This window comes from Strix aluco, chromosome 18 (assembly GCF_031877795.1).
Source record: "Strix aluco isolate bStrAlu1 chromosome 18, bStrAlu1.hap1, whole genome shotgun sequence".
Taxonomy (NCBI): domain Eukaryota; kingdom Metazoa; phylum Chordata; class Aves; order Strigiformes; family Strigidae; genus Strix; species Strix aluco.
This window is the reverse complement of record NC_133948.1, coordinates 14,676,989-14,698,756: the sequence shown is the minus strand read 5'-3', so window position 1 is coordinate 14,698,756 and position 21,768 is coordinate 14,676,989. Positions and strand designations below refer to the sequence as shown.

General features: G+C 43.8%; 2 protein-coding genes across 3 annotated transcripts in view; one reads left to right on the top strand and one right to left on the bottom strand.

The window, feature by feature from the left end:
• The window catches only part of FBXW8 (F-box and WD repeat domain containing 8), a 51,728-nt gene extending 32,493 nt beyond the window's left edge, over positions 1 to 19,235 (bottom strand). For both annotated transcript variants that reach the window (XM_074844571.1, XM_074844572.1), the window contains exons 1-4: positions 18,906 to 19,235; positions 15,983 to 16,087; positions 9,058 to 9,222; positions 8,366 to 8,454 (exon numbers count right to left, since the gene is read on the bottom strand). In XM_074844571.1, the coding sequence (XP_074700672.1) occupies positions 8,366 to 8,454; positions 9,058 to 9,222; positions 15,983 to 16,087; positions 18,906 to 19,223 (677 nt within the window). In that variant the 5' untranslated portion in view covers positions 19,224 to 19,235. The remainder of the gene's footprint in view (positions 1 to 8,365; positions 8,455 to 9,057; positions 9,223 to 15,982; positions 16,088 to 18,905) is intronic.
• A 2,312-nt stretch (positions 19,236 to 21,547) lies between these two features.
• On the top strand, positions 21,548 to 21,745 carry HRK (harakiri, BCL2 interacting protein; the record flags this gene model as incomplete). The annotated part of the gene is made up of 1 exon (XM_074843954.1): positions 21,548 to 21,745. A coding segment is annotated over exon 1 (198 nt), but the record flags the coding sequence as incomplete, so codon positions are not given.
• Positions 21,746 to 21,768: the final 23 nt, after the last annotated feature.

The following is a 21,768-nucleotide window of genomic DNA, read 5'->3' as shown; positions in this document are numbered from 1 at the left end:
GGCTGATCTCTCTCCAGAGCCCCAGATGTCTTTATCGTTGCCTAATGACAATTATACTCAACCAATTAAGACACTGCTATCACAGTTGCATTGTTAGTAAGCCTTTGGCCCTGAGTGTTGATGGCTGTCTAATTAGTGTTTGTGCAAAGTACAACTGCAACTAATATATAAACTGACAAATACACAAAAGAAAAACTGTTAACAGGAACATTTTCAAAACAGTCGAGACTCTACTCATTCAGTCCATGGCAGCAGCAAAGACAAACTGCTTTCCTTGATGGCTTTCTTACTGCTGGCACTGCAGAATTTCACTTCAAACAAGCAGGTCAACCAGACTGTCGCTGGGTTTCTCTTGAAACAGGCAGGATGCTGGTGTCAGTCCATTTTGTCAGCTGCCTCAAGCACACCACTCCAGGGCAAGTCTAACTACACTAAGTTGGTCTGAACACCAAAGACTCCTGATAAGATGCTTCAGAAATCAGTCTACATTTTCAGTATTTTCTCTAAAGAATTTGTAGCAAGAAAATAAAAAAGAAGGAGAAAGGAAAAACTTTGTTTCACAGTCAGGTTTGATTTCCAGAAGGCAAAGTCTGTTCAGTTTCCAGATACCTGCGGTGATCAACAAAACAAAAAAAACCCCAACAACTTTGTTTCAGGCAGTCAGTGACCATCTGTTAATACTCAAAAGATCTTATTATGAAGTCCTTACAATGTCAATGCGTTTTATTGAAGTCAGCAGGAATTTTGCTCAAGTAACAATCTCTAGCAATAGCTCTGTTGAAATGGGTGCCTGTTGATAAGCAAGTAAAATAATGAGTATTTTTCATCGTCTTGCTGCAACAAGCGTCTCAGACCTTTCATCCTTATTCCACCAAAAGCAACTAACCAGTCCTTCATGTGGTATCTAGTCAGTGACCCCCTCAGTAGGCTTAAGAATAAGGTCCAATTAAACATGCAAACCCAAGTCCAAATGCCTTTAAGTTGGTTCAAATTCCTCCTAAGCTTCATCTTCACTATAAGGCTCAAGTACAACAGTGGTAATTCATAATGTTCAATTTCAAAAATCCTCTTCATCATAAACATTGCAAGTTGCAAGATACCTCAATCACAACACACAATACTGATATTAAACAGACTATTACCTTCTTCATACTCAACATTAAGACCCACAGCTCTTCTCTGAAGCGAGGGATAACGATGGACTGCTTCGATACATTTGCCACAGTGTTAGATGCCTCACAGAATAAGGCTGGATGAAAGAGGTAAAAGTTCCCAAGCCTTCCTGTGTACTCACCTCCAGTTAGAGACATTGATACTGCCACTACATATATATATCCAACAGGTAGCTTGGCTAAGGGATTTCTTAAGGGAAGGGCTTGGTAAAAACAAACAGCAACGTCAGAGTGAAGAACTACTTTATATGGCAGAAAGGTATATAAATAGAACACAATGACAAAAAGATTAAATACAAATGAAACAAAGAAGAAAATTTTCTCCTATTACATAGCGTGGCAGAAAGCTACATCATAAAATACGAGAAAATACAGATGGTAAACCAAAACCAGCATTTGAAACAATCCAAACACTGGTAGAAGAACATGAAGTAGAAAAGCCACGTCCCTGATTTCATCCGAACATTATTTTGGGTTGCCTGATATACAAGTGCAGCTATGAAAAAAGTGACTAACTTCAACCAAAATGGATCTGGAAACACTTTAAGATTTAACATGTAGGAAATACATTCTGAGCATCCCTATGATCGGTTCCCAAACGCTTCTGCTGGGAACTTGTCTTTCCAACTCATCAACCCACATCCATCTGTGGACCACTCACAGAAACTGAGCTGCAGAGAGCTTATACCATCATTCTTAAGGCCTTATTTAGGAAATCATAGCTCTAGAACGTGGGTTAAGCTGCTGGAAATAGCGTGCAGTTCTGCAGCTTAACACTGTTTCTGCAACAAAATAAAACATTTTGCCACCCTAAGTACTTCTGAGTGCCTCACCTTCTTATTAATTTTAAGTACATGCAAATGTCATACTAAGGGAACAGAAGCAAGCCAAAGGGTTAAATAGTAGGCAAAACATTTTAACTAACACTTAAAAAAACCAGAAGTTAGAGAAAGCCAAACTGTCTCTAGTAAATTCTTTAAGGCCAAGAATCTCCCATCATTTAGATCAAGGTTCCAGTCCAGGCCCATTAATTAAACCAGTTGCTCTGACTAAAGAAACATATTACTGTGGGTACTGCCTAAGGCTACTGCCATGGCAGGAGAAAAAAAAAAAAAAAAATCATCTTTTTCAAAAGAATTCAAGAGGAATTATGATGCAATTTGGGAAGGATCTGGTCCATCAGCCCTATTATTTCACAAAGGACAAACACATAATGCAACAAATAAAACGATGGTTCCAGTTTCAGATACAGGCAAGAAAACACCATTTGAAGATGATGTAAATTGATACGTTTACATGTTGGAAGGAACACAAACTGCAACACACTGCAAACAACAGAGAGGAAAAGTATCACCTGAACTCCAGGCACTGATGGCAACAGCCCAGAGCCTGACAGGCTGCAAAAACAGTGAAAATGGTCAAGAATTTTACTAGAAAGAAGCATCCGCCTAGTTTGTCTGGCCTCAGTAGAAAAACCAGGCTTTACAAGCTCAAAAATAACGACTGTGACTTCAGAATACTGGGCATCACTACGCACACAGCGCATCTCACTGCAACAACACGTTCCTCTGCATCCAGCAAACCCTACAGGTAAACCAATAGTTTAATGGCCAGGCAGGCTGGAAAAGCATCTTTCACAAAGAATCAGTATCAAGCTTCTACTATCGGTTTCACCTGAAAGGCTCTTTTTCATGAGATGACAGAGAAGCCAACGTGCTTGTCACTTAACACAACCTTACCTAACTCCCGTAGTTTGTCATCCGACCCCTCTGAACTCATGATGTCATCCTGTTTTCAACCCTCCTAAAGGTGACTCACTTGAGAAAAAGAAGGTCTGACACTTATTGCTTCTTAACAATGATGAGAATGAGCGAAGAGAACAAAAGGTTTGGGGAAGGTTGAAGGAAAAAGGCAAGTATTTTTACCTTCTCCTCACTGCTTTGTTTTAAATTTCTCAGTCACTGGGAGGGGAGGGAGAAACCTATCAAAGTTGTGCTATTATACAAGAGAAATTTAAGCAATTAAGTAAGATGGGTTTATTCAGGCTGTTTAAGACTTTAGTTTGTTAACTTTTATTCATTTTCACTACTAATTAATATTTTGGTTTCCTCAGGTCTGCACACTGAATTAAGATGCAAGAGCTAATAATAAATACCTTGAGAATAACCCACAAGCCCTATAGCAAAAAAAACAAATTAGATGAGAGTTGACACGAAGTTTTTAAAAGTGCAGAAAAGTGTTTTCAAGCCTTTCGGGCTAGTTTCACACATCATTATGAAGCTAAAAAGAGCGGCAAGCCCATTTTTTTAAGAAGTCATTTGCAGGTCACCTTTAAGCAAGAGGAAAGCAGAGTGGGAGGTGATCCTAGAGAACAAAGAAAACTACCATATAGTAGCAGCTGCTTATATGTCTGTATGTGGCTCATAATGACTTAAACTGAAAGGCCCAAAATGTTCAAAAGTGCCGCAGTGTTTAAACTGTAACTCCCATAAGACTCCTTCAGAACAAAGACAACTCTATGAAAATTATTTCAGTGCATTTATTTCTCAGTATGAGAGAATCGAAACGTATCACTACCTCTGTAACAGATGATTCCCCTAACTACACAGGATATTTAGAAAGTTGTTCTTCTGCTTCTCATTGCCTTTATCAAACATCACTTGGAGGAATACCATCTGCACCAGGTGTGCTCCACCCTGGAAGGGGAGGAAGTGTTAATCTGTTGATTTAGAGGCACTCTAAACCTGTGAGCAGATGAATCTCACTAGCCCTAACTCAAGAAAGGAACATCTCTAGGAAAGAAGACAGTACTTACTGGGGGAAAGAGGAAAATGTCTGAGGTTAAAATGTAAAGCGAAGAACCATGGGCTGACTCCCAGCCTAGTCTGTGAGAGGTGCAGGGACTCCACGCAGCATCTGCTGGATCTGTCTCTGTGGCACAGCAGAGGCATGCCCTCAAATCTCCATTTATGTAAGCTTTTCACTAACAGTCTACCACTCTTTTTTCAGTCAACAAAAACTGAAGAAAGAAAAAGCAGATACCTTTACATTTCTGAATCTTTGGAAGGGTGGTCTGAGTCTGGATCTCTTCTGTTTATTTTCATCTGGGAAGCTTTCAGAGCTACAAACAGCAGCAGTAAAGCAACAGTGCCCTTCCCGCAAGCACAAAGAAGTTAACACAATGCACAATAAAACATCACCCTGACTCACAGCAGACTTGGTGTGGTTTTACAGGGTGTGTTGTGAGGCAAGGTGATTGCCACCAACACAAGGCAAGTTTACCACACAGTTCAAGGACAGCCACGCATGAGCATTTCACACAGAGCCAGTCAGACAGCTGTCAGTCTCACAGCATGCACGGACATGTTACACCACAGGATCCATCGTGTAATGACAACACAGTTCAAACAAGGACCAGATGCATGCTCTGAGATAGGTATCTCCAGGAGGACCTAACCTCTGACTACAAATGCCCATCAGTACAGCTGTCAACACTGCCAAGGAAAAAAAAAAAAAAAAAAGTAGTAATTTCACTGTCTGAACATGCACTTGCTTTAAAAAAAAGAGTAATATTTTATTAACAGAAGGTGAAGAAATCCAGGCATTCTGTACTGAAACCAAACATACAACAGCATTAGGTACAGTGAACCTAATCACCAGTAGTAATTTATAAAAGCCAAGCGAGCAGACATATAATTGTTTTAAGTAAACGCTGACTTAAAAGACGAAACTACATTTGAATTGAATATGGAGAGGGGGGAGGACAACATCCCTTTAAAGAAGATCCTTTGAGACATGTAACTGTAGAAAGGCTGGTGAATACAACATTGATTGGGAGTGAGGTAACCACAAACACCGCTGTCTCAAATGAAAAGGGATTCAAGGTCTGACCCAGAAAACAAGCATCGTAACCGCTGGGATGAAATTTTAATGATAAACACAAGATGCTCTGCATGCAGGCCAGATTGAATTATCTGATGTCAGCCAGTAAATGCAAGGCGCTCTGAGAAAGAGGAGCTGCTAGCAGCCACCTTCAACTCACAGCTCAGGTTGCACTTAATCAATCCTTGATATTCTGCCATCTTCTGGCTTGAGCTTTGGCAGCAGCGTGGAGAAAACAGAGGAGAGTGCATGAAATAGGTACATTTCTCTAAGGGAGAGGTATAGTTTATCTTTGCTTCCTTACACAAAGTTAACAAAGAGATCTGCTCCTGAACAGGTTCAGGCAAACTATGCCTCTCTGTATCACACTGGTAGCTGCTGGCTTAGTCACTCTGCCCACAACCTGTACAAATTACTTTTCAGAAAGATTTAAAAAAAGCTCTACAGCAACTGAAATAAAAATCATTCCACTTTCCAGCAGAGTATGAAGCAATATAGTGAAGAACTATCAGGTCTATCACAGCCCAGAGTCAAATCAAGTTAAGATTGTTCCCAGGCTTGCTCCAAGACTCCAAATACACAACAGCCCCAGCATTTCTGCTGGAGAGCCTCTCTCTCCACACCTTTTTTGATTTTTATAACCATTCTCTGATCTCCCAAGATCCTGAGCTGAATGTCCTGAAACCAGGGAGCAGCTGCTATACACTGCCACAGTTTCCAGCTCTAAAGACAGAGTGTAATGCCTGGCTGGCCTGACTGAGCTGAGCCAGAGTGTTGCAGCTGCTCCCCAAAGGCAAACATCAAAAAACCTGCTAAAAACTGAGTGGCCCTGTTTTTCTCCAGTGCAGCAACCTGACCGTAGAAGAAAGAAAGGTAAATGATGCCACAAGCTACTGCTTAGAAAAACCCTACGAAATTCCACCCACAAAATTAGCCTTAAGATCATCACCAACTTCTCAAGTCTTGCAAAGTCACACATCAGTTTAGCTTTATGCACATCCAAGTCTCACTGTAATCTATGATTATTCACATGTAAAGCTAAGCACATAAGTGTTTGCAAAACTGGAGATATAATCATTAAATGTAACAGATAATTGATATTTATACTGAGAAGAAAATTGACTTCTGTTAACCTCAGCTATTAAATTACTTCTGCACTACTGAAAGAATGCAACAGCTAGCTATTGATCACCAGATTCATTACACTTTTATGACAAATTTGAAAGCCATTAAGTACAATACTATAAGCTGGGAGAGAAAGGAGAGGGTTATTTTTTGGATTTAGAAGGGTTATTTTTTGGATTTAGAAAGGAACACCACCAAAAAACAAAACCCCAATAAATTCCTCAATCTACCTATCCTAAATACTTACCAAATGCACATAACAAAGTATTTGCCTGCACAATTTGCTAATGTCCTTGGAGGTTTTATATGTTGACTTTTCTTTTGCTAATACATTTATAACTTTAGGTCTGTCTTGTTTGATAGTTACCATGAGATATTATTGGGAGGTGCAACAGCGTGCTACTGTCTTGCAGACTTCAATCATCACTGGCAGAACAAATTTGTCTTCTTTTGGGCAAGATTCACAGAATAGTTTTCTACTTGCAGCAATTTAAAAGATGCTTTCAGAGACCTCAAGCTACCCAAGCAGAGCAAAGGGCAAGTAGTAAACAGCAAAGGAAGTAATATAACTTTTGTGTTCTAATATTCTAAACATTTTATTTACTAACCAGGCAGAGTTAAACAGCTGAACTCTGATTTCCCCATGTTGTTTCATCAAATATATGCTCACAGCTTCATAAAAAGATACTTCATTACTAAAATTCATTTTCTCAGAGAAGGGAAATTACTGAAAAGTGATTTGAGTGAACATTGCTTATCCTAATGAATATACATGTGCAGCTTTTCCCTCAGTGGTCTCTTATCTGCTCACCTATTTTCATGAAACTTTCAGGAACCTAAATTATTTAATGGCACCACCTCTCTTCACCATGCCAACTGATGCAAACTCACCACAAGAATCAAGAGATACTGGAGGAACTGGGGAATTGATATGAAAAGATTGTGCATAAACCCAACTTCCGTAATACATCAAGCTAAAATATGAACTTTTTGAGGTTTAATATGTAGGATTAATATCCTTTGTTTATTAATTCTTTAGAAATTTAATTTATTCTGCCTACCTTCTATATATTGCATGTTTGGATATAAACACAATGGAGAAAATGAAGAAAAAGAAGAGCTGGAGGTTTTGGCAGCAGCATGGAGACAACTGGGGTTTCTGGCTCCCAAAAAAGTACAGGAGGTTTCATTAGAGACAGTGGAACGGATACAGTAGTGCAGATGCCTAGCCAAGGCCAGGGAACACACTGCCCAAGCTGAAGGGCACAAAAGGAGTTGGGTTGCTATCTGCAGAGCTGGATCCCAGCTGCAGACCACAGCAGGCAGGAGCTGTGGTGTCTTATCGGTGGCTCAAGGAAGTCTCAACGTCAGGCACTAGTCACTGTAAGATCTGTGGTACCCCGGGCACACAAATTCTTAAAGCCTCTTTCTATGGCCACTGTTTAGGTGAACCGCTGTGTGGCATTGTCCCTCTAGAGGTCACAGACTACACAGCTCTTCCACAGAAGCATTTTCATTGCTATAACGCAACCAATAACAGCAGCAAAAACACTGCATGGAAAGCATAGAAAGAGAGGCAATAGTCAGCGAATAGGATGGCAGAGAGAATAGAAAGGGAGACCTCCAAATGCAGAAGTAAAACAAGTGAAAGAGCAGCTAATAAAACACAAAACCAAATGAATCAAATATTAAAATTCCACTCTCGCTCCTGCCGTCTGCTAGTTTAGATTTCTGCTCTCAGTTGCCCAAGAGCATTCAAAAGCATTTCAGCATATATTGCCACAGCACACAAAAATATCCTTGTGATTAAGAGATTTTTATGGAAAAAAATAATCAAAAGAGCATTTTTCAGTAGATGTGTTCAATACTGAATACATTCTGGGTGCTTCCACAGGAAAACAATAGATACAGTTCCTGAGAAAGTACTATAGTCTTTACAGGGAGTACCTGTACATGAGATGGCTTTTTGAATAGCACAGTAAAAATCTGCACTGCTGAAATGACTTGTAGATAACCATGATTATCAGTTATTTTAAGGACAATCTACCTCACCCACAAAGGAACTGCGGTCAGAAAAATTCATTCACGTTGCCTCAAACAGGTGCTTCTTTTGAATTTGTTAAAAAGCAGTACATGAGATTTCCAACAGTGAAGATTAAGTGAGCATTACACAACCTCATACTCACCCAGCAATAACAACTCCATCGCAAGAATGTACATCACAAAGAATTTTTCCCAGCTCATATTGCAGCTGGCTCACACCACCGATACGGTTCTGCACAGAAAGACAAGACATGGTGTTAGTATTGCAATACATTCATCGACCAAGTTAATTTGCAGCCTCGTGGAAACTCCGAGCTTTGCTATTGCTGCTGACAAGTTGCAGTGCAGCTGAGAGAGAAGACACATCTATTTTATGCTTGCTGCCTGGAATTTTTTTACAGACAGAAATGAAAAAGAAGCTATCACTCTTCATTATCATTCATAATCTTTAGGTAGAGAAACAACTATCACAACAACAACAACAAAATTACAGCTTTCTTTTAGCCAGGATATGTAGTGAGCAGGGGATGGAGCCTTCATCTTCAAGGCTGATTCTCATTATGAAGGGATGGCTGAAGCATAAATGTCTCTCTTTCACCAAAGCCAGTGGAGTAGCATAGCAGACAGAAAGACTCACTCCCAAAAGTAACTAGTCATTGGGGAAAAAAAGGTATTACAGCTAGGGCTAGGTCTCATAAATCCTTCAGCAGCTTTCCCCTTTTAACGGGCAAAAAGAAGCTGCAATACACAAGACCAACTTTTCACTACCACTTGCTTGAACCAGATTCCCATTTTTCTAGAGCATCTGGATCCCATTAAAGAAATTCCCTTTTACCTTCCAGTTGGTTTTCAAAGTGCGCTCTCTGGCACGGCAGTTTTTGAGGGCGAGCTTCCAACAGGAACGATCAGAGATGCTCGTATCTAATAGGTATCCTTCCTGTTGGCACAACCGGTACCACAACACTTCATCTTCTGCAAGTATTTTCCATGTCCTGCTGACCTAGAAATCAAATTTTTATATATATAGCATAAAGTAAAAATTAGATTTCTTATAAAATGATTTAAATAACATGTGAAATACACACATATAAATCAATACATTGCCTGCGCTGAGACTAAATTCTTATCTAAACAAATGTATTTGTTCACACTTTATACCACTGAGAGTATAATAAACCCAGTCTTTTAACAAAATGCTTCTTTTCTGTGTATTCTTTTGAAAATAACTGAGTTTCTACTCCATTAAAACTCCATGCAACATGGACACCAGTGTTTACTGGCCACACTGTCAACCTGAAATATCAGAGTATTAGAAAATTTTGAAGGGAGGAGAAGCAAGAAAACAATTAAGACAGCATTGTACGTTTAGAGCAAAAATATGAATTTATTTTCATATTTGTAGCTCAGAAAACCTCTCAGATCACACCACCATATCTCTAAAGTTCTACCGACAATGCCTGATTAGGTGTATGACATGAGTCATTTATAACCTATTGTATTACAGTAGGCATAAATAGGAATGAATTATTAAGTTTTTCAAGTAGCCTCAAGTTGCTGTCCATTTCAGAGAGAACAGCTTCATCATAATCAATTGTGGGCTTAGAATTAAAGATTCAAGAGGTAAGAGCCAATTTAAGTAGCATTTGTTCTCTGTAATTCTTAATTTAAAAAAACAGATGTAACCAGCGAAAACTGCTACCAGTGAAAGCAGCAATCAATTGTACGCTGTTTCCAAAAGATTAAAAAATGTTCTCAGACTGACGTCATTTTTTGCAACTTACAATTATGCATCTAACAACCATTTCAGTTCCAAGCTTATACCAAGAATCTAGGTCTCCCACTGATACAAACTCTCACAGGACCATCTCTTCATGTTTACTTGTCATTTGTCCCACATTTACACACAGATTCATCTCCCTGTGCCACGTTGTAAGATGAACTATTACTTGTTCTCCACTTTATAAGATTAATCTCCTTTGTATTTTGTCATTACCACACACACCTTGCTTCAGATGTCTTAAAACCACAGCTTTCAAATACAAAGTATAGCTTCACAAAATTATGTATCGTGAGGAATAATGGAAGCACGAGATCCTTTTGGCTGGTACAGATTTGCAAGAAGTCCATGCTGAACACAAGCCACTGGAGCAATGAAGTGTGCAGTGAGACTTACAGAGAGGATAGGAAAACAACACACACACCCCCTTAAATAAATCAAGTAATCTCCAAGTTTGGAACATGATCTGTAAAATTTTACATGTGATGACTTGGAAGAGCATCCCTTAGCCTGCTGTATTAATGCAGCATCAGGCCAAGATCAGCCCCACCAAAACACCCACAGCAGTGCAGGGAGAAAGCAGCTAAGGTCCAGAAAGCACCCGTCAACACGACCCTTGTGTCTTACACGTCCCCTTGGGTGTGCAAAACCATCTTACACGCATGGTCCCAAACCTCCTTACACACTATATAGTCCCCAAACAGTGGACAGCATGCTCTCCGATGCACAGCCTAGATCTCCCCTTGAACACTTTCTGAAGCTACTAGCCATTGTGTTTACACTGTGCTGCCTCTTGGTCTTGCTGTAAAGACACACACGTATCATTACTGCTCTCAAAAACCAACATCCCAGTAGGAAATCAAGAATTGCATCATAAGACATCTCATGACCCGTTTCCTCCACAGGAAAAAAAAAGTTTAATATGACAGAAAAAAGGGGGGGGTGGACTGAGTAAGCTGTATATGCTTTTAAGATTTGATACCTACATACAAGCGCAGCTCTCAAACAGGAATATCCAAGTCCAGCAGAGCTAATGTTCTAGTTATTCACCAAAAGACCTCAATTCAAACTAGCAGACATACAATCCCCTTCCATCATCAGACAAAGAAAACAACCTGGATAGGGCAATCATAATGCCTTACAAATGACAGAAACTGCATCAACTCTTCTCTAGGATTATACATCATCCTGTAAAAAAAAAACCCAAAACCAAGAGTGCTGAACGCTCCTGTCCCTACAGGGACACACTCAGGAAGTTCAAAAACAAACAAACAAAAGCAATCCAAATTTCAAACCATTACAGTTTAGTGGTGAATTTGCTCTCAATTTGATTTTAAAGTAATATAAATCCACGTATTATTGCTCAAAGGAAAAAACCCACCCAGTTTTTTGCTGACACACAAAAAAAGCAGCTGTTGTGCAGGAGTTGAGCACCCCGGCCAAGCCCAGCCAACAGCAATGGCAGCTCTGCCCCCCTCCCGTAACCACAGCACGTTTCTGCTGACACTGAGGGACAGGCTAATGCACAAGCAGAAGTAAACAAAGCCAAACTACACCAACTTTTGCCTTGCTTTAAAAAAAAAAACAAAAAACAAACCACACACAAAACCCCCACACCTTTGGAGTTTGCCAAAATAGACAATGTTGTGCAGACCTTTCTAGTTTCAAGGTCTTAAAAGCATTTTATAGACAGTAAAAATAAAAAAAAAGGGGGGGGACGACAACACACTACATAAAATTTAGACTGCGTTTTCAACTTTCAGGAACAAACATTCAAGGGGAATAAAGATCCTATCCTATTATGATTTTTTTAAATCAAATTACATCGAATCCTGCTGCTTTACAAGCATGAATTTCCAAAGGGTCCCTAATGCAGCCTTTTCTTAATGCACCAAAACTGGCATGACAATCCCTTGTAAAAGCCCCACTGAGCGAGCCTCAGCTGCAAGAAATCTCTAATAAAAGAGTCTCAAGCATTTCACTTTACAGCACCACTGTGAGCTGCCGCATTAAAACCAGCCATTGGCTTGAAGTCAACTTTATTAGATCTGCTTGACTTAGAGTTTCAGGTGAGGCCCCTAAAGTCAGAGCATTATAGCTTTATTTATACACACCCATACATTCTGCTTGTTGGAGAGTAGCCGAGACGTGCAAAGCTCTTATTAAACTACGAATGTAATTATTTCCAAATCTACACTATGCAGAAATTCCAACAATGATCAATGACAACATCTTACAGAGTTGTTTATGTAGAGCCCCCAAATTAATTTTGTCTTTAGTGTTCCTATTATCTTTTTACTACAGTTCTCAACTGTTCTCAGCAAAGAAACTTTGGTTTCCCCTGAGCTCCACACAGGCTCAGTTCTGTCTCTTAAGAGTTCAGCAAGTAATAATGTTCTGAAGGACTTCAAAGGCTTTCACTGATACAGGTTTTGCTATTTGGTTTTGCCTTTGGAGGATTTTTTTTTCCCCCCCAAAAACCCCACCTCTTCCATCAAATCCTAAATTTCTTCTAATCCCATCTAAATCAACTGGCTCAAATCCTAATGAAGGTTTATTCATCCCTCTCCATCTGATAACTGTCTTTGTTTCATTAGGTTTATTTTCTTCCCTAGACACACAAAGACATAGTCAAGGTTCACTTACTGAAGCCAGGGCCCTCAATTAGAAATATCTGGACTTTCAACTCAGTACAATATGTAGCGCCAAACAGTATTTAATCCAAAGCCACTCAGATGGAAGCCACACCAGGTGGAAGCTGCTCATCTTTTCAATTCACAGCCATAACGTTATTTTAAGCCTCATCCTGAGCCCAGGATACCCTTATCCATCCGTTTCTCCGCCATCTCTCTGAACTATGAGGAGGATGGATGATTACTTTTACCCATATGCAACCTTGATGCAAAAGTACGCTCAACAAATATACAAGATTTTCTTTTTTAAAATGTATAAATACCAAAAGCCTAACAGTTTGTCAATTCCAGAAGCTCTAGAGACAAGCATCTGAAATTCTTGATTTATGCAAGACAATTTATTCTTAAATTCCTAGAAAGTCTCCTTTGTCCTAGACACATACACAATTGTTGTGTTGGTAAACATTTCTAAACAATCTCCCAGATGAAAATACTAACAGTTCAAGGCAATTTCCCACCCATTCGTTCAGAAATAAAACTGCCTTAGCATTGCCATAATTCAGTACATACTGTCGAGAAGTATTTCACACCACAAAACACAATTTATGCAGTCTCTGGTATTTACTAGGAAGCAGTAACAACTGTAAGTATACAGAAAAGTTCATATATGAGACACATCACCTTATCACAAAGCTGACAGTTTAAAGGCCAGGTCCTTAGGTCACGAGTGAAGTTAACTGCAGGTATCTGCAGTATCAGCCCCAAATAACAGAAGAACTTCTGATGCATTTCAATTTGTCATACTTGTGGTGCCCCAAGCGACTGTTCTTTTCCCTCTACATCAGACCTGGAGGAAGGACTGACTGTTCTCAAACCCGCTCATCACAGAAGTCACAAGAGAGTCGCTCACAGCATACAATATTTCTTTCAATGGTCAGAACGTAATCAAAAGGTGCTCAAAGGGCTGGCATAAAGCAGAGGGAAAATTTTGTCATTACTCTGGACTGTTCTGTGGACACATTAAGTCCTGGATACCTTTCTCCTTGAATTATAAACATTGGGTATCAACAGGGACTGGTCTCTGCTGGATGCTACTGAATATTGCACAACTACTGCAAACCCACCAGAGCTCAAGAACTGGTGACACCATTAATTTACATGCTGCACATGGCTTTTGTATTTCAAGTGCCATACAGATAGTGTGTGTTTTATAGTACTAATTCCAAAAAATCAAAGAAAAGCTGTAGGGAAGAAGGGGAGGGTGAAATATCAGGGTGAAATTAAAGTTCTCCGGAGCAGTCTGTGGTGTGATTAAATCTCAAAGAGGCTCCGCAGTCAGGCTACTTTACTGTTAGTTGGTTACCAATTTGGCATGAAGAACTAAGCAAACAGGTTTTCTCCAAAGGCACTCACGTAGTTCATGATGCCAATTCCACTAACTGGCCCAATTTCACTAAAATCCCAAGGTGCCTTAATAAAAAAAAACCCTTTCTACGGTAACACTGTAAAGCAGCAGGGCTTTCCATTTAACAGAAGAGGGCTTCCCCCCCTTCAAAAACACAATCACCAAGAGAAAAATGAAAATGGTATTTATTTTTATTGCTTTGCTTTTTATTTGAACACTTAAAAAGAAGCCAGCTCTGCACTAAAAGCATTGGATATTCATCTCATTCTGAAAGCCTTGTAAAACACTGGGCATTTGCTCAGCTACCTGTCAGCTGCCACGTAGGACCAACTGACTCAGTCTGAGAAGGCGAATGAGAAATGTGGAAAATTTTCTCAGTGTTAAAACACATCTTATGAGAACAGGTTCAAGTTAAAAACCAAAGCGAGCAAGACAGAAATCAAGTGCAGGCCAAGCACAGAGAAAAGCAGCAGCCCTTCATCAGCCAATCTTTTTACTATGCCATGAGGTAAATTGATCATGCCAAAGGGGGGGGGAAAAAAAAAAAAAAAAGGAAGAGAGAGAAAGTATAACCCTGAAGTAATCCACTTCAGAAATGCACCCTGTTCTATTTCATGGGATGCAGCCTTTACTGATCGCATATCTCTACCTCAAATGACAGAAACTCAAGCATATCTGAAAGCTTCACAGTCTCTTGGACAGCACCAAACAAATAATCCTGGAGAATTTTTTCCTCTGCAACAGCAGCTCTGCAAGAGGAATTATTTTTCTTCTAGCAGTTCTTGTTCCTAAAAGGCATTAGCAAGTCAAGGATTTAAGCAATAACCACCTGTAGCTATTTAACACTATAACTTACTCATACTGAACATTAAAAGCCCAGTATCATTTAAATGCATGTGCCATTTGGGTAATACTTGTGTCTAGTTTACCTTCCACAACAAAGCCATAACCTGTCCGTCACTTTTCAAATTTTACATGTTAGCATTTCTTTCTCTTACAAACACTCCAGGGCATGGTTCGAGTGTAACACAAAAAATGGTTTTGGTTGGATTTTTGTTAAGTTGAAAGATGTGCTTTGTACATAAAAGTTCAATCAACACCATCATGAAACACTAAATAGTGACCATGGGAGAAGTTGGCAATGAATATCCACAATATTCTACTCTATTTCACAGGGTAATCAGCACTTGCCAATTAAGTTTGTTTTGAAGATCCATTCAGGGAGGAAGTTCATCATTCAGTGTGTGAAGAAAGGAGATAAAGAGGCTCAACAGCTTGGGCTGAACAGTCCTTAGTATAGTCAAGTGTGTGTGAGTGTTTAAGTTAGTAAAGCTACTTGAAAAGACAGGCAGTTTACAACTACACATAAATTATGGACCATGTCTGAGTACAGACTGGCAAAACCATTATCTTAAAGTATCACCGAAGAAAAACATAAACCCCTTGCAGAGCAGGGGGTGAGGAAGTCAGTGTAACTTAAGAATTTAGCCTCACATGAAATTACTACAGACAAAAAGTTACTACTCCAATTTCTATGGTTCAAGTCACACACTGAAAAGTGGGAGGAACAGCTTTGTTGCCATGTCCTTAGCACTGCAAAGTGAGGAGTTCTAAATATCGCAGCAAGACACTCACTTGTTTCTAAATACATTCCCTCAAATCAAAAGATCCTTGCAAGTATTTACTTTAAATTTTAAGGCTTCCGTTTTGTCCAAGCCACAAATGTTTTATTTAACTCTACTCAACTGCAAGCTATAAATCCAGCTCATTTACTATTATTTATTCAATATTCAGCTTTGGAAGTATTTCCAATAAGTAAAATCACAATAAGCTGAGCTACTAGGGCTACCACACATCTCCCCTACATCAAGGTGCCTGACTGTTTCTTGAATATTTCTGCCAATTTTACATGGTATCAGAGAAGCAAACTGTCAGCAGCACTTACTTGAGCACACCTTCCCAATTCAGTCTTGCCCAGGTAGTGAAATATCTTTAGTGCCAGTTCATAAGGCAGCTGGATATCAAAGAAAGGAACCTCATTTATTTCATTCTGAAAAAAAAAAAAAAAAAAAAGAGAAAATAATTTGTTAGGCTTCTTTAACATACAGCTAGATAGTAACAGAAGGTACCATAGTATGAAGAAAGGAGACTGTATCCTCAGAGCCATCATAGTTCCATAAAAAAGGCAGAAGTCATTCTGGCTCTCCTTCCCGTAATGGCACAACATCAGATAGACCACACTGGCATGAAGGTACCCGAGCTACTCTTTGTTGAGTCATGACAGGTAAAGAATATTAGAAGGCTAAGTGGAGCTAAAAAACAAATTGAGGAGAACTATAAGGCTTATCTGTAGTCAGATGGCAGAGAAAGGCAAGACACAGGTTCCAGCAAAAAAGTTTGTTTAAGGTTTCAGCATCAATAAGACCAGACAAGTAAGCACTTTGGAGACATATGCCCATCATTAATGTCACTTACAAGATTTCAAACACAGACGATGGAAAATGAACAAATATTTTGATATAAAACTGAATGGAGATGATGTTACAGTTTGTTTCTGTCTTTCATTAGCAACATATAAATTTCTTTTTAATATGTAATGTGCTGAAAGACTTGCTGCGTTAACTGATTAAGTATCTCAAAAAAAAAAATCTTCAAACCAAAGAATCCATCATTTTAATCAAACAGCTAAATGCAGCACATGCGTTTTTCCTAGATGTTTTTTGTTTAACTACATAATTATTTCATCTTCTTCCTGCAGTTATGGCATCAAGATTTGTCCTCTCCCTCATTTCCATCCACATATTTCAAAATTTTATACTAATACAGCGAGCACAATCAGCCCATTCTGACCATTTCTATGTCACCCATTTTGGAGTTTTGCTCTCTAGTGTTTTTTCCTGGTTTCTGTACCCCACCAAGGTGCTTCAGAACACCTGATCACTCTCCATCAATGCCCATACACAAAATCAGCTGCTCAGTTGAAACCCACCTCCACTGTTTGCCATCAGAAAGTCTGGCAGATCCCGAATCAGGATCATCCCCTGCCCCTTAGCACTTCTCTAGCCCTGATACCTTTGTTACTCTGTAGGTCTCTTCTACAACTACTCCCCACTCATTTAAACCTGGACCCTTTGCAGTACCAATGAAGTAACAAAAACAGGCAATGCTGGGTTTATTTAAAGTACAGTTGCACAAGAAAACCATGTATAATATGGTTGTATGGAAGTTTTTCATGCAAAAGGTATTCTACACTAGAGAAGTGTTTAGACAGCACAAATATGGGCAATGGTCCCATTAGGTCTTTCTAGCTAAACAGCACCAGTTTATAAACACTGGAACATCACACTCTTTCTAAAGTTACTTAAACTAGGACGTGCAGCCAACCTTCTTGCTCCCCTCCCTCCTTATCCACAATCTTCCTGCACAAACAGCTCCTTTTCCTTTCCCTCTGCATGAGGATCACTGGCTCCACTCCCCGCTGTGGATTTGCAAGAAGATTGTTTGTTTTCATGTGATTTAAATTGCATCTATTTCCAAAGGGGACACCAAAGAAAAATATAAAAAGGAACTCTGAGAGCACATCTCCACGGCCACATGCAGACAGACCCCAAACTGGCCAGATGTGAACCAGCTCGGATCCAGGAACCGCATAACCATTTTAGAGCAACACGCTGCCCAAACAAATAAGATGAGCCATTCGGCAAGGTTTATTAGCTCTAGGCTTATGAGCTCAGGCACAGCACCACTATGAATATATTGCTTCCAAATTGCAGTTGACTCGCATCCAAGCAGCGGAACCTAGTTGGTCTGCATGTATCCAAAGGTATCATCAGGACAGACTGGTAGAGATGCAACAGTCAGAACCAACAGCTCCCTCGTGAAAAAGGAGGAAAAGAAAAAACAGCTGTATTTTTTTTTAAACTAACCTGCAAGAGTATTTATAGTCAAACTGTAAGCATGAGCATGTGCAAAGCACAAGCAGCAGCTCATCCTAATTCCGTTCTAATGCCATTTTAGCATTAGAGACAGATCAAGGTCTTCCCTTCCTACATCCCAAAAATTCACGCAGCTTGTCTTTAGCACAGTGCTCGCCGCTGCGAAGGAAGCAGTAACGTTAACTCAGCACCAGCCTGTCTAAAAGTCTACTGGAATGAATCCAAAACTCAAATACTACCATCCCCTTCGAGACAGATTTGGGCTCCTGTGTGCTAATGGAGCACTAATTCTGTAAATGGATTAATTTGTGCCTTGCAGACAGAAATTTAATCTGTTCCTTTTAATTTTTTTAAGCAAAGAGTAATTAGTCACAGTTAGGTTAGTGAGAAGCAAGAAAATGGGTTTCCCCCCTAGTTTTCCTACACTGTAAATAAAATCTCTATTGCATTTAGAGGATTTACCAAAATAACTTTTATCTGGTTCAGAACTGTATTTAAGACTATTTCCAAATTAACTGCTTTAAATAAAGAATTAATACTTGTTTTCTTACTACTCTGTCACAAGGCAGGATATCCTTAATTAATGCACCTGCATCAAATACCCTGATTAAGCAACCAAATCTTCTTTAAGAGAAAAAACTGCACCACTTCATAAGAAATAAAGTAGATTTCGGAGGGTTAAAACCTCGTAAGACGAGGAGGTTACGCACAAGCCCACAGAACCCAAAACTCCGCGTCCCCCTCTCCCGCCCCGTCCGAGACGCGGCGCAGCCGGGCCCTTCCCGGGCCCAGCCCCAAACCTCCGCGGCCCCAGCCCTAAACTTCCGCGCCCCCCCCTCCGCGCCTCGCCCCGGTCGCTACCCCGCGGCAGAGCGCCGGGGCCGCCACAGGCGGGCGCCAGCCGAGCGCAGCCCCGGGCCCGCGCAGCCCTACCAGGTCCCGGATGAGCTGCCCCAGCAGGTCGTCGCCATCGCCGCCTCCGCCCCCCACGGGCTCCTCGGCGGGGCGGGCGGGCGACGGGCTGCGGCGGGCCGGGACGGGCGGGGCGCCGCCGTCCAGCAGGCCGCGGGCCAGCGCCAGGTAGCCCGGCTCGCCCGGCTCCGCGCTGTGACGGCTCTCGGGCTCCGCCGCGGGCTGCTCCGCCGCGGGCTGCTCCGCTGCCGCCTCCCGCCGCCGCCGCTTCGCGCCCCCCGCCAGCTCCTCCCGCCAGCGGCGGCGGAACAGCTCCAGCTCCGCCGAGCCCCCGGCCATGGCGGCGGGGCCGGGCCCGGCCCATCTCCCGCCGGCCCGACCCGGAAACCGCCCCCGCGCCCGCGCGTTCCGCCGCGCGAAGGTTCCTACGGCCGCCGGGGCGGGCCGGGGCGCTGCCGACAGGGGCCGCCGGCCGCCATTTTGTGGGCCCGAGGCGGGTGTCGGTGCTGGGGCCGCCCGCGCCTCTCGAGTACACGAGGGGCGGGATGGAGGCCTGGGAGCCCGGCGGCCACGGCCCGGCCTCAGAAAGCCGCTGGTGGCCGAGCGAGGGCCTGGGCTCTGCTGGGAAACCCTTAGCTGCTGCCCAGCTGTGGTCGGCCGTGTGGCCCCACGGGGGCAAAGCCGCTCCCAGAAGAGAGGCCGCCGAGGGGGTCGTTGCCCTCGGAGGAAGCACAGAGGCGCGTTGTGCTGCCACCGGGTGATGCACCCTGGTCGGACCGTTTATTCCATTTATTTTGTTGGCCAAGTCTGACCCAGAGCTTGTGGGCAGGGGTGGTTCTGCTTTATACCATGTCCATTACACCTCCTGGGGAAGATGTGCTGTGCTGCTCAGTGCACCCCGAATCACCCTCGCCTGCTGCAGCCACCACAGCCCAAGCCGCTTTGGTGGCGCTTTGGGGAGGAGACAACATTTCCTCTGCGCCTCTCCAGCATCAACCCACCTTGTTGCTTAAAGGCTGCGTTTCAAAGGATGGCTAAACCCAACCGCTGAAACACAGCCACAGAGCTACCATTGCCTCCACCAGTCCAGCTGCCCTGCGGAGTGGAAAGTCCACAAGTATCCAAGTCTTCTGCACAACTTTTGTGGAGCACTTGGGGAAATAAAACAGGTAAGGGATACTTGTCTGTTTAATTCAGACAGCTGGTCCTCGCTGGGCACTGGTGGGCGTGCTAACACGTGCGGCCCTTCTCTCAGGTGTGTGCCAGTGTACCTCCACCCTCATGTTCACCTCTGGCTGCTGCCATTCAGCGTCCTCAGCGGCCACTTGCTGCTCTTTCTCCTTTGCAGAGTGTTGCTGTCTGTGCAGTTTACAAAACCCAACCAGCACAAACAGGCATTCTGGATTCCAGGAAAAACCTGAACTACTTCATTTTGGGAAGGAACTCCTGTATGTAGAAACGCCACAAAAGACTTGTTTTTCCTACAACACAATCATTTGGACTTAGAGGAGAATCTCCCCGGGGTGCATACGCAGACCGTGGTGAGCTTTGCCAGTGGAGGGATTGCAGAGCAGGAGCTGCTCCTGGAGTGGGACAGGGGGCTGCTCCAGGGAGGGTAGATGGGTTGTGAAGAAGGTGACCCCCAGGAGGGTCTCCCTAGAGCCCTTTGCAATACCCAGGTGATCTGCCAAGGAGGTGGCAGCAGCCTCCCTTCCAGGCATGAGGGAAACAGGCCAGCCTGGGGTGATTCCTGCCCCACAGGGAGCCCCCGCTGCTGTCCCAGGGCTGATGGGTGACAGGGAGTCCTGCCTGGGGGGTCCCAGCCCTGCTCCTGTGCTCTGTCGGCTGGGGGGGCTCCGCACCCCCATGGGTCAGTGCCCAGGGGCTGGTGGGGAGGCTGTGCACTCCTCCTTCGGCCACCTGAAATGTGATCAGAATCAGTAATGCTCTGGGTGATGAAATCCCCTCCGGCTCTGTGTAATCCCTTCACTGCCCCCCTGCATCCCCACACCGTCCCCTCCATCCCACCCTGTCCCCTGCATCCCCACACCGTTCCCTCCGTCCCCACACCGTTCCCTCCGTCCCCGCACTGTCCCCCCCATCCCCACACTGTCCCCCATCCCCCCGCCGTCCCCCCCATCCCACACCGTCCCCCCATCCCACGCTGTTCCCTCCATCCGCACCCTGTGCCCGTTATCCCCCGCTGTCTCCCCCATCCCCACGCCGTCCCCCCATCCCACACTTCTCCCCCCATCCCCACGCCGTCCCCCCATCCCCACGCCGACCCCCCATCCCACACTTCCCCCCCCATCCCCACGCTGTCCCCTCCATCCCCACACTGCCCCCCCGTCCCACGCCGTCCCGTCAAACTCCCACACCATCCCCAGACAACAGAACGTCCCACCACACAGTCCCTGTCCCCCCGTCCCACCCCGCCCCCCAATCCCCCCCCTGCCGCCCCCATCCCACGCTCTCCCCTCCCACACACTGCCCCCCGCCCCCCCCTCCCCGCTGTCCCCGTCCCCCCCCGCCCGCTCCCCGCGGCCGAGCGCCGCCCCGCGGGGGATGATGTAACCCCCCCCCGGCCCCCGCCCGCCGCCGCCCCGGCCCTCCCGCCCTCCCGCACACGCCGCGGCACTCGGGCGGCGAGCGGCGGCGCAGCCATGTGCCCCTGCGCGCTGCACGGCGGCCCCCCCGCGCCCTGCCCCTGCAGCCCCGGCCGCGCCGCCCGGCCCTCGGCCGCCGCCCGCCTGGTCGCCGCCCGCCTGCGCCGCCTGGGCGATGAGCTGGAGCAGCGGGCGGCGCGGCGCAAGGCGCGGGGCCGCGGCCCCTCGGCCGGCCGGCGCCTGGCCGCCGTGGTGTGCCTGCTGTGCGCCCTCACGCC